Below are 12,935 nucleotides of genomic sequence, written 5' to 3'. Positions count from 1 at the left end.
TCCTGGTCTCTGATAGCCAGAGATCAGCTTAAGCCCTGAAGCTAGTTTAAAATCCCTTTCCCAAATTTGAGGGAAGTTGACAAGCTAAGGTAGTTAACATGAGACAAGACAACGAGCCGCAAGCACATGGAAGGATGGGAACAGATGTGAGGAGATGAGAGACATGATCCTGGGAGATATCAACAATAAAGAAAATCTCATCTTCGCCGTCCTGCTCTCACACATCTTCCTGTCTGTTAGCGTTAACCCAACAGTGCACACCTCACTGTCACAGAAGCACACCTTCACAGCAAGGCCCAGCATTGTAACTTCTCCACCTCTTCCCACCTTCAGGCCTCAGTGGTCTGGAATGGTGATCTGCCTGATCACCTCCACCAGGTTCCTTTTCAGTCTAGGTCTCCTAAAAGAGTGGCTCTCAACCTTTCCAGACTACTGTTGCCCTTTCAAGAGGCTGATTTGTCTTTTTTACCCCCCAAGTTACATCTCACTTAAAAACTACTTGCTTAAAAACTACACCTTACTAAAAATACAAAAGTGTCACATGTTTGCCATATAATTATAAAATAAATCAAGTGGACTATAAGTATTATAGTTACATTTCAGCATATAGAGCAGTATAAACAAGTCATGGTCTGTATGAAATTTTAGTTTGTACTGACTTTGCTGGGTCTTTTTATGTAGCCTGTGGTAAAACCAGGCAAATATCTAGAGGAGTTGAAGAACTCTGTGTACCCCCAGGGGTACATATACCCCTGGTTGAGAACCACTGTTCTAAAAAAATCCAAAACAAAACAAACTTTGCTACCCTTCCTGGGCTCAATTCTCTGCAGAATCTTCATCTCCTTGCAGGCTCTGCAGAACCTTGCCCCACTCTTTCTACAGAGCACCACCTCCCAGGAGTCCTGGCTCTCACCCCAGCAGCTAACACTCAAGCCTTCTCCTTGCATACCTCTTCCCCAGCTGGATCCTTATCCCCACCGGCCTGGGCCTGGGCCTGGGGGCCTGGGCCTGCCTGCCTTCCAGCTCCCATCACCATCCAAGGCCAGTCACAGGACAAACACTTCCCTACACAGTTCTCCATGTCATGGGTTGCTTTCCCAGCCCTTTTAAGGGAAACCTGACTTCTTTCCAGGTGGACCTGCTAATTGAATTACCTAATTCCCCTCCAGGTGGGTTCATTGACGGCTCAGGCTCCCATTAACCCTTTCTCTGCTGGCGGAGGGGTTTCTACACCCCAGCACAGCGCTAAAACACCTGACATCAGCAGCGCATCATTCTGAGACAGAAATGAAGATACATTTGCATAGGGCCGGATTGTGAACCCATTAACTGCTTTGGGATTTACTCCAGTAATTCTTTGCCAGGGATCACAGTCTGGCCCGCAAATGTCACCACCTGACCAACTCACAAGGTTTCACACAAAGAGCTATCAGCATGTGCAAAGGAGGTAACTTTGTATCTGAGCACCATTTTATATGCAAATACCCATCCCTCATTAGGGTCCCAGACCCTTGTTATGTACTGGGGCAGCTAGCCCGTCACGCTACCATGACCGCTATTTTTAGCACATGAGCTCGATCAGAGCAAGAACAGGTATGTCTCCTGGAGCTGGATATTACGCCTTCCAGCTGCAGGGTAGACGGACCCAGAGGCTCAGTTCACCCAGCCCAACAATGGCAGACAGATAATGGAGAACCCCATGTTCGGAGAACAGCTCTAAGGCACCTTTACTATCCAGAGCGTGCGAGATCTCAGCTGGATGTCCGAGGCTAAAGATGGCAGGGCTAAAATCTCACGGGCTCTCTTCATCCGAGAGACAGCACTAGTCTCTACAACATCTAGGCACTGTACGATGCCTACGGTATTTCTTTACATGGCCTGCAAGGGGAGAGAGGCCAGACTCCCTGAGACTAGACTCTTCAATAAAGAATTGTGACCCGGCCCTGCACGATCACTCCTGGGAGCGAGATGCCACAAATAGACACACACACAACCCCGTGGACCTGCGTGAGCACTCCCTCCATGGTAGCTATAAACACTGGGGGAGGACAAGGGGGTGCGTGCTCTGGACTCAGTCTCCTCTCAAGCAGGTAGAAGAGAAGGGGGCAGAGAGGGAAGGGGAAGCAGGGGAGCCATCCCTGCCCACTCCCTCCCAATGTGCCAGGCAGTAGAGCAAAACTGCACCCAGACCAGTATGCGGTATTGCAGTAATTACCTCCCCTTATCAAGAGCAGAAGGATTGTAACTCTCTGGAGCTTCCTGGGGCAGGTATTTGTGAGGGTGGCATTGCTCTGCACCATACCGGGCTGGCCCCCCGGGCTCCATCACCTTCTGTGATCTGACCACAAAGTAGGAGGGGTGTAAAGGCAGGTTCCAGCATGGCAGCCGGCAGGGAGTAACATGGCTCCAGGCAGGGGTTTTCAAAGGAGTTTCTGTCTAGGGAAAGTGGCTAATGTAGAGGATTGGGAGAGTAAAAAAAACTTTTTATTCTGCAAGCTCTACAGCAAGGGACCAGCGGGGGGCGCTCTGAACTGCCTGCATGGAGGCGGGAGACCCTGTAGGCATTCCGTGTATTATTTGATCCGGGCTGCTCCCAGCCAATCCCAAGCCAAGAAAATCCATTCACGTTGCTGGAGCCCTGATCTGAGAGGTTTCTCATGATATACTACGCTTATTTCTTCTCTGATGACTTCTGACCTAATCACATCAGCCACGCCATCAGGGGCTCACCTGCACATCTACCAACGTGATCTATGCCATCATGTGCCAGCAATGCCCCTCTGCCATGTGCATTGGCCAAACCGGACAGTCTCTACGCAAAAGAATAAATGGACACAAATCTGACATCAGGAATCACAACGTTCAAAACCCAGTCGGAGAACACTTCAACCTCTCTGGTCACTCAGACTTAAAGGTGGCAATTTTGCAACAGAAAAGCTTCAAGAACAGACTCCAGCGAGAAACTGCTGAACTAGAATTAATTTGCAAACTAGATCCCATTAACTTGGGCTTGAACAGAGACTGGGAGTGGCTGGGTCATTACACATATTGACTCTATTTCCCATGTTAAGTATCCTCACACCTTCTTATCAACTGTCTGAAATGGGCCATCTTGAGTATCGCGACAAAAGTTTTTTTTCTCCTGCTGATAATAGCTCATCTTAATTAATTAGCCTCTTAGAGTTGGTATGGCAACTTCCACCTTTTCATGTTCTCTGTATGTGTATATCTCTTCTTACTCGATGTTCCATTCTGTGCATCTGATGAAGTGGGCTGTAGTCCATGAAAGCTTACGCTCAGATAAATTTGTTAGTCAGAAAAGGAGTTACCTCTGTTGCTCACAGCTGACAAACTTCCCAACCAAAGACTTGGGCCTGCGTCAAAATTCACGCTGAGCAACATTTTTTGCCCAAGTTTTTATTTTTCCCTACAAAAGACGCAGGTGCCTGTCCATTGAAACATTGCACTAAAGTCATGTCAATTTCACTGCATTGTTTCAGTTGAAAAAAAACTAAAACTAATAATTAATGGAGGGGAATCAGAACAGTTAGTTTTGAATTTTCAAAATGAAACATTTCAGTTTTTCCGTACGTGATGGTCTGTGAGTCGCACACTAATACCATGGTCCTCAACCAGCGGTCCAGGGCCCCCTGGGGGGCTGCCGGCAGGTTTCAGGGGATCCTCCCAGCATGGTTGGCATTAGACTCATCAGGGCCCTGGGCAGAAAGGCAACGTGTCACCGCACAGGAATGCAAGGAATATTTCAGGGCCCTGAGCCCCACCACCTGGGGCTGAGTTGAAACTTAACTTTGTGGTACCCCGTGTGGTATGGGACCCCCGGAAATTGCCCTGCTTCTACCCCTTAACACCGGCCCTGGCTTTTGTCTGTTGTTGTGGCGCATGTGGGCCGTGGAGTTTTTACGGCATGACTGGGGTGGGGGGAGGCAGGGGTGGGGTCTCAGAAAGAAAAAGACTGACAACCCCTGCACGAATACATACTTCAGATGAGGGGGTCTGCTGTATTTTTTTACTTTATATTGTCTCCCGCAGATAGTCCTGGTGAAAATCAATACATGTGAGGAAACAAATCCCTAAACACTAGCCAATAATGCATTGACTACCTGTCTATCTGCCATTATCCATATATATGATTCTTAATGCTGCTGGTTGGTTATTATGATGTTGTTGAAAGACTAATTAGTTCTCAGAGTGCTAGGTTTGGTTTTTTATACGGGTTATATAGGTCTATCTATATCTATATATTATTAGAAGATAGATAGATAGATAGATAGATAGATAGATAGATAGATAGATAGATAGATAGATAGATAGATAGATAGATAGATAGAGGGGGTGTCTGGGGATAGATAGATAGATAGATAGATAGATAGATAGATAGATAGATAGATAGATAGATAGATAGATAGATAGAGGGGGTGTCTGGGGATAGATAGATAGATAGATAGATAGATAGATAGATTAGATAGAGGGGGTGTCTGGGGATAGATAGATAGATAGATAGATAGATAGATAGATAGATAGATAGATAGATAGATAGATAGATAGATAGATAGATGTGTGTCTGTGTATGTGTGTGTGTTAGAACACACATAAAAGACCTATTCCCAGGGATAACCATATCTATGCTTTAATCTGTTGCCTTACATAATGGCTCCTTACTTAATGGCTCCAGAAACGCATTCACTCAGCGACCAGCCCTCATCTCCCAGTGATAAACTGATCCAGAGCAGTAGCACATTCCCCTGGTCATTGCAGAGATGATTAATGAAGTCACCCTGGCATAACTGTCTCTATGCCACTCACAGATCAGGGGGCAGGCCAAGGTGGTATGGAACATGGTCAGAACTCGTCTTCATCAGAAATTTGCCATCTACACTTTTTGTAATAGTCAATTGGAGAATTTTCCTTTCCTCAACATTTTTCACTAAATATTTTTGGCCAGAAATTTTGGTTTTCAGTTGCCACAAGTAGCTAAATTGTGTGTGGGGAGGGGCGGTTCAAGTGTATGGGGTTTTTTATGATGAAAAGTCAAAAAAATTCTGCTAAAAACCTGGACAAAAACAAAAAAAAAAAGCTTCCATATTTCTCAGAATTTCTCACTGAAAAGAAACCCACTTTGTGGCCCACTTTAGTCGGAGCAACACATGAGGTATGGGTCATCCTGGATGGCTGGGCTGGCCTAAAGTCCACAACGGTCCAAACCAGCCCCTGTTTGGGGCCAGGAGAGCAGACAGGTGGCCGAGAGCCCATTGCCCGCCTGACACAGCCTCCAGGTTCTGCTCCGATCTGTGGCATCCTGGGGCACCTTGACTAGACCACCGCGCTTGTCAGGGAGGAGGATCACCCGGACCATGATATTTGTCACTCGAAGTTGGAGTGCTGCCACCATGACAACAAAAACACAGGCGTGTATCAGAGGCAGAAAACATTCCAGACATGCCAACAGGTGACCACCACCCTTTAGAAACACAGGCACGGTAGAGCCATATCCTTTAGCCACCTACATGCAAACCAGACTGGAAAACAACCTGGCCTGCTTTGCACAGCCAGATGGAAACACAGACATAAACAACTGGGAGCAAAGGCTAATTAATGGGGCGTTGGAGCTCATTCAACAAGGTCTTGATCAAAGTCCCAGGCAGCCTCCTCTAGCATGCTCCTGCATGTCCTCCTTGCTTCTGTTTTCCTTTTATTCCATTTATATTTTAGGAACGGTCTCTGAATCCTACAAATGTGATCCCAGTTGTGGTGGCAAAACTCCTACTGTCAGGGCTCCCTCGGTCAACGTTATCTCCTTCGTGGAACTCACCCAGATGATCCAATTGGAGACATTGCTACCCTGTGGTCCCCGCCTGGTAGGGGTGAAAAACAGCAGTGGAACAACGCGGCAGGAAGGAATGTGGCAGAGAGGAAGGATGGTCCAGTAGTTAAAGCACTAACCTAGGTCATGAGGGTCCTCAAGCAAGTCACTTAGCCGCCCTGTGCCTCAGTTTCTCCACTGTAAAATGGGGATTATAGTACTTGTCTCTTTCACAGGGGAGCTGTGAGGATAAATATATAAACAATCGTGAGATCGCCAGATGGCCCCTTGACCACAGTCATGGGGGCCTTAGAAGTACATAAGACGGAATTTTGTTTTGTGCAAAATTTTGACATTCTCTGGTGTCGTTCCATTTCAGAACAGAAAAAAAAAGTCAAAATTGTGGAATTTCCTTCAAACCAGCAAAATCCCACCCAGCCCAGCTCGGCTGCCACCAGCACCTCTAGCTTCCCCAGCTCCGTGCCCTACTTTTCCTGAAGACAGGGTCTCTGGAGATGTGTGGAGGGGCTTTCCCATCCCTTGCTTTTCAGGAGTGTGCCGGGAGCTCTGACCCTAGCAGGACAAGCTGCTCAGAGAAGGGATGGTGCTGAACCACCTACAACAGCCCTGGGCCGGGCAGCTGCCAGGATGGGTGGGCATCTCCTGCCATGTCATCCTTCAGAATGGAGGGTCTTGCTGGCTGCAGAACCATCATGGTTCCACTCAGTGATGGGGGAGGCAGGCTACATATGGGGCCAGGCCTGGCCACATTCAGTGGGCTACATTCAGTGGCCAGGCCTGGCCAGCACCCCGGGGCCCATTGTTCCTGCTGAGAATCCAGGTCTGGTGGGCTATGCAATACAGACTTTGGTGCTAGGGGCTGGTGGCTGGAAGGAAGCAAAGTTGGTTATTTTGGGTTGGAGTCTCCCGTCATAGTCGGAGGAGAGTCGGTTTCTTTCAGGGCGTCTTCTTGTGTGAATGTGAAGTGACATGGGATCTGAAGATGTGTGCACACGCCGGACAGACGTGGCCTCTTCCTGTTTTTTTTCGATCACGCTTCTCGTTGGCTTTTTTCTGCTCTGCTGTTCTCGATGGCTTTAGCCACGGACCACCAGATTAGCCATCATCCTGATTTGTCAGCAGCTTGACTTCAGATCAACTTGGCCAGCTTTTCGGTGAGTTTTGAGAGTGTCCCTATGTCATTTTCATGGGACTCTCGGTGTGCCTGCTCCCATTTTCAACTGTCTATAAAATGTGGCTTTGGGGAGTCCAGGACTTCGAGAGGCTGGAACAAAGCAGATTAAGCGTACTGGGAAGCTGCACAGATGGTTCTGGAGACCCAGGGTTGGCTTCCACAGATCAGTTCATCTGCTGTTTTGCAGACAGCGGGGAAAGGGTTGCTGCTGGCCCCCTCACCCCAGCCATCAAAGGATTCCCCCAGTTCCAAACACAAATTAAGCAATTGAGCCATTAAGTTGGACTAGCAATTAAATAGATTTGCAGCAGAACATAACAGGTGATGCAGAGGAGAGATATTGATCTGAAATGTTGAGTCAAAGAGATGGGTAGGTAGAGCAGGGTTTGGTTGGTAAATAAACCCATCACCATTCCTGGGGGTGTCTCACTTCCCTTTGGAGAAGCCAGGGTACCAGTATAAAAGTTCTTATGTCCCAAGGATCCTCATTCACTCGACTTTGCTTCTTAGCATTTGTTTCTAGTTGCTGAACAAGGTAAGTCAGATTGTTTTTCCTGTTTATTCATGGATGATAACTTCTTTCCTCAATTTTGGGGTATGACCTGCAAAGAATCCATACTGAATCTGTTCTGGACAATTCCCTTCCAATACCAAACTCTCCTGGTCTGGGTAGTCCATTGCTCTGATGCAATGCAGAATTTCTTAAATGTGCTGGGGACAAAGCAGGAAGAGACTCCAGTTGGGTAGCAGAAAGGAGACGGGGCTAGGACAGTAGATGCTGCGTGTTTTAGCACTCTAGAAACCCAGACGGATCAATAATGGGACTGGGCACTCTTTGTGCGTGTGAGCATGTCTGCCAAGTGTTAACACATTTTTGATGCTACTGCAACATACGAATAATAATAATAAATTAACTTTTGCAGAGCAATTTGGATCCATAGATCTCAAAGCACTTTGCAAAGGAAGCTCAAGATCCGATCTGCATTTGACAGTTGTACCACTAGGACAATCCCAATGATAATAATAATAATAAAAACCACAATAACAATATTAGCTTTTTGCTAACAATAACAGCAAGAATGGCATGTGTGATAAATAAAGGGGGGGACGGATAGCTCCCTTTGATTTGCACCCAGCGAGCCAGATAGCTGTTCTTTATTTGCTTTACCTGTAAAGGGTTAAAAAGTCCCCCAGGTAAAGAAAAAAAAAGTGGGTACCTGACCTAAAGAGCCAACGGGAAGGCTAGATTTTTTTTTTTAAATGGGGAAAAATTTTCCCTTTGTCTGTTGTTCTCTGGGCTGCAGGGACGGAGCAACAAGGCTATAAGCAGAAATGCTGTGTAAGGTTTGAACCAGGTATGGAAAAGTATTTTCCATACCTAGAAGAAATAATTTGGATAGGGAATGTTTAGTTAGATGCTGTCAGGTTTATTTTTCATGTCAAGGCTGAATCCCCACTCTGTCACTCCGAGTGCAGGAAGTGGGGGCCCACAAGGATTTTAAAAATTAATACTGGCCCTTCCAGGCTTGTATCACACTCCCAAGGTTACAGCTTCTCTCTGACCTTGGCTTGGTAAACGCTGCCACCACCCAAATGCAAAAAAAACCCTTTGAACCCAAGAAGGAGCACGTGGGAATTCCTCCCTGCGTGGTACCCTCAAGCCCTTTCACCCCCCCTCTGGGGAAGAGCTGAGAAAGAAACAAAGGAGATTAGCTGTGGCTACCAGCTAATCAAACAACATGCACAAACCTCTTAGGACACCAACAATCCTATCCTGTTCTTAAAAAGAGTAAATTTTATTAAAACAAAAAGAAAGAAAATACAGCTGGAACTTAGGCATTTGCTAGATTTTAAAAGAGCAATTCCAAAAATTAAGCACCCAAACTAGCTTCTTGGGGGTTCAGCTTAAAGGTTACAAGCAAACAAAAGCACCTGGGGTTAGCACAGAGGAGATCCACAAGCCAAAATAAACCTGACAGCATCTAACTAAACATTCCCTATCCAAATTATTTCTTCTAGGTATGGAAAATACTTTTTCATACCTGATTCAAACCTTACACAACATTTCTGCTTATAGCCTTGCTTCTCTGTCCCTGCAGCCCAGAGAACAACAGACAAAGGGAAAGTTTCTTTCCCCATTTTAAAAAAAAATCTAGCCTTCCCATTGGCTCTTTAGGTCAAGTGCCCACTTTTTTTTTCTTTACCTGGGGGACTTTTTAACCCTTTACAGGAAAAGCAAGTAAAGAACAGCTAACTGGCTGTCTGGGTGTCCATCAAAGGGAGCTAATCCCCCTCTATTTATCACAGTGTATTATCTGCCAGGTGCCAAATTCTGGACCTAGGAAAGTAAACTACTTTGTTCAAGAACCAAAAAAATTATACCATTGATTTCATAATATCTATATATTTTCAAAACAGTTCTATAAAGCAATGACATAAAATATGCTCTTGTTTCTCTGACAATCTTTCTTCCAAAACTGGTCAGAATTTTTGTTTTTTCCCCAGTGGAAAACTTCATCTTTTCGTCAAAAACCTGCAAATCAAAATATTTCAGCCAAAAACTAATATTTTTAGTTCTTGATGAAAAGTCCAAATTTTCCTCCAAAAATTTCAGCAAAAAAGAAAACTGCATTAACCTTGGAAAATGCTACTCTACTTCAATCTGGTTGCTTTTATACCCAGACACTCACTTTTCTCTTGCACCCCGTGTTCCTTTGCCCTTTATTTAACTTCTGACCTTTCATGTGCGCTGTTGGAATGCCAGGCGGCCTCTTCCCCTGTCATGCGTAGAGCAATTGGCAAAACCCAACTCTATTTCGGCTTTTGGCCTCGAAGCCCTGATGGCTTAAGAGCAGCTGAAGATGCTGTGAAACCACAATGGGACAATGAGGTTCACAAGTTTTCAGTGACTTTTTTTTTCATACCTGCCAACCCCTTTATAGGCAGCGCAAACTCTGTTTGCAACAGGGCTTTCTATTCAGCCACTTGCAACTGGTCCCTCTGAGTGGCAACCCAAACACAATATGGACATGCCTATCTGGCCCTGAGACTGGACCAGCTGTGGGAAATCCCCATCAGTGCACCCACCAGCTGAGAGCAGTTGGTGACCCTCTGACAAGTTCATGGTTCACAGGTTGAGCACCATTAAAAAAAATGCTACCCTACAATAGCACAGGACAATAAAAGCCAGTGTCTCCTGCTTTTGCAAACCCTGGGGGCTTCTGTTCCTTCCAGGGTTCCCTAGCCTGCCGGAGGATGTGTTCGCATCAGGAGAAACAGGACTGCCGTGAGATCCCAGCTCAGGCTGGAGGACGCCATGCCAGTGGTGGGGGATCCTCGGGCAGCTGCCCTGGAGCTTTGCTGGGCCAGCACATTTTAGGCTCGTCGGGCTGCGGCGTCGGAGGGGGCTCATCCTGCTGCAGCTCCGGGGAGTCCTGCCAGAAGATTATCATCACCGGGGGTGGCAGTGGCGGCTCAAGTGGTGGGAGATCGTTCGGCTGCGGTGTTGGCGGGGGATCAGGCGGTGGGAGCGGGGGATCAGGGCAAAAGATTATCATCGCAGACGGTGGCAGTGGAGGGTTGTCTGGCTGCGGCGTTGGAGGGGGATCAGGCAGTGGGAGTGGGGGATCATATGGCTGTGGTGTTGGAGGGGGATCAGGGCAAAAGATTATCATTGCAGGCAGTGGGAGCGGGGCATCATCTGGGTGCTGCATTGGAGGGGGATCAGGCGGTGGGAGCGGGGGATCAGGGCAAAAGATTATTATCGCAGAGGGTGGGAGTGGGGGGTCATATGGCTGTGGTGTTGGAGGGGGATCAGGAGGTGGGAGCGGGGGATCATCTGGGTGCTGCGTTGGAGGGGGATCAGGCAGTGGGAGCGGGGGATCAGGGCAAAAGATTATCATCGCAGACGGTGGGAGCGGGGGATCATACGGCTGCGGTGTTGGAGAGGGATCAGGCAGTGGGAGTGGGGGATCATATGGCTGTGGTGTTGGAGGGGGATCAGGGCAAAAGATTATCATCGCAGGCGGTGGGAGCGGGGGATCATATGGCTGTGGTGTTGGAGGGGGATCAGGGCAAAAGATTATCATCGCAGGCGGTGGGAGCGGGGGATCATATGGCTGCAGTGTTGGAGGGGGATCAGGCAGTGGGAGCGGGGGATCATCTGCGTGCTGCGTTGGAGGGGGATCAGGCGGTGGGAGTGGGGGATCAGGGCAAAAGATTATCATCGCAGACGGTGGCAGTGGAGGGTTGTCTGGCTGCGGCATTGGAGAGGGATCAGGCAGTGGGAGTGGGGGATCATATGGCTGTGGTGTTGGAGGGGGATCAGGGCAAAAGATTATCATCGCAGGCAGTGGGAGCGGGGGATCATCTGGGTGCTGCATTGGAGGGGGATCAGGCGGTGGGAGTGGGGGATCAGGGCAAAAGATTATCATCGCAGAGGGTGGGAGTGGGGGGTCATACGGCTGTGGTGTTGGAGGGGGATCAGGGCAAAAGATTATCATCGCAGGCGGTGGGAGTGGAGAATCGTACAGCTGCGGTGTTGGAGGGGGATCAGGCGGAGGGAGCGGGGGATCAGGACAAAAGTTTACCATCGCAGGCAGCTGCAGTCGGGGGGGATCCAGCTACGGCTGTGGAGGCTCAGCTGTCGGGTGCAGTGGTGGTTCAGCCGACTTCGGTAGTGGAGGCTCCCTGCAGTCGATGCAGCAGAAATGCCCCATTGTGATCCCATGCGTGGAGCAGCAGCAGACCAAGCAGCCCTGCCAGTGGCCCCCAAATCTGCAGAAGTAACAGCCGCGGAAGCAACAAGGGAAATAATCCCAGAACATAAATGTACCAGCTGACTTCTTGATCTTGTGAAGCTGCCTTAATTTCCAGTGCTTTGCATGGCTTGTGTCTGTCCTAAGCTGCAGCTTCTCTCTTCTCTTCGCCAGCTGAAGCCCGTATCACTGACCTATTGCCGATGCCCCTGAGAAATGTGGTTTGTGCTTCGAGGCTGGGATAAAAATTCCCTTCCTCGAGTCCCTACTTCAGTCTCCAGTTGTGCATGTGAGACAAAAATAAAACGTATTGTGCATGAGAACCGCAGTGTCAGGGTGTTTGCTTCAGTCTTTGCTCCCCTGCCAGCCGTTCACCTGGCTTCAGACTGGGAACTGACCTCGGATTAACACAGCTGTTGTGTCCACCTAGAAATCCCAGATTGGAGAAGGCAGAAGGTCCGATCCTCAGCTGACATAAGTGGGTGTTGTCATGCTTCCTAACATGGCCTCATAGCATCTACTGCATCTCCTCCAGGACTGCACGGGATAGGACCTGATCCTGAGACCCGGACACACACTGAATAGTTCCTTACCACGTGGGTATTCTCACTGAAGACACGGGTGCTACTCCTGAGTAAGGTGCTACTCAATGAGTGCAAGACAGGACTGGGACTCAGGAGGTCCCAGTTCAATTTCGAACTCTCCTACGGACTTCTCCCACTGCAGTTCACTTTAGCCTCTGAAGCTACGAACCCCTGGATTTTAAACAGAACACGGCAGCTGGACGGATCCCTTGCACGGTAACCTACTCCTCTCTCTCTCTCTGCTCTGAGAATGAGAGAGTTCGCTGGCCTTCAGGGCATGCTGCAGAGGCTGTCACATGGGCTGAGGGGCCTTTCAGGACAGGTCATGGTGTGGGGAAACTGAGTCCTGGTCTGCACTAGAAAAGTTGTACAGTCCTGGGTGTGATTTTGTACTACTGTGGCCCCAGTGAGGACCCAGATAGTCCATTATCAAGGTGCCCTCTATGGATGTTCCCCTTCCTGATCTGGAATAATCTGTACAGGTATGAGCACTCTGATACCAGCAACATCCCATCCACACTCGGGAGGGCAGCCACTTTCCTGGTGACGTTAACACAGCAAAACTCTCTAGCAGAAAC

General features: G+C 48.2%; 1 protein-coding gene across 1 annotated transcript; it reads left to right on the top strand.

Moving 5' to 3' along the window:
- The first annotated feature begins 7,491 nt into the window (after window positions 1-7,491).
- LOC311512300 (uncharacterized protein) lies at window positions 7,492-12,096 on the top strand. The gene is made up of 2 exons (XM_084613444.1): window positions 7,492-7,551; window positions 10,251-12,096. Exon 2 carries the CDS (start codon window positions 10,272-10,274, stop codon window positions 11,802-11,804), a length of 1,533 nt encoding a protein of 510 aa, XP_084469570.1. The 5' UTR covers window positions 7,492-7,551; window positions 10,251-10,271; the 3' UTR covers window positions 11,805-12,096.
- Window positions 12,097-12,935: the final 839 nt, after the last annotated feature.

The sequence above is a fragment of the Lepidochelys olivacea genome (genome assembly GCF_965140295.1).
Source record: "Lepidochelys olivacea isolate rLepOli2 genome assembly, chromosome: 24".
Lineage (NCBI taxonomy): Eukaryota > Metazoa > Chordata > Testudines > Cheloniidae > Lepidochelys > Lepidochelys olivacea.
This window is presented reverse-complemented; position numbering and strand designations above follow the sequence as displayed.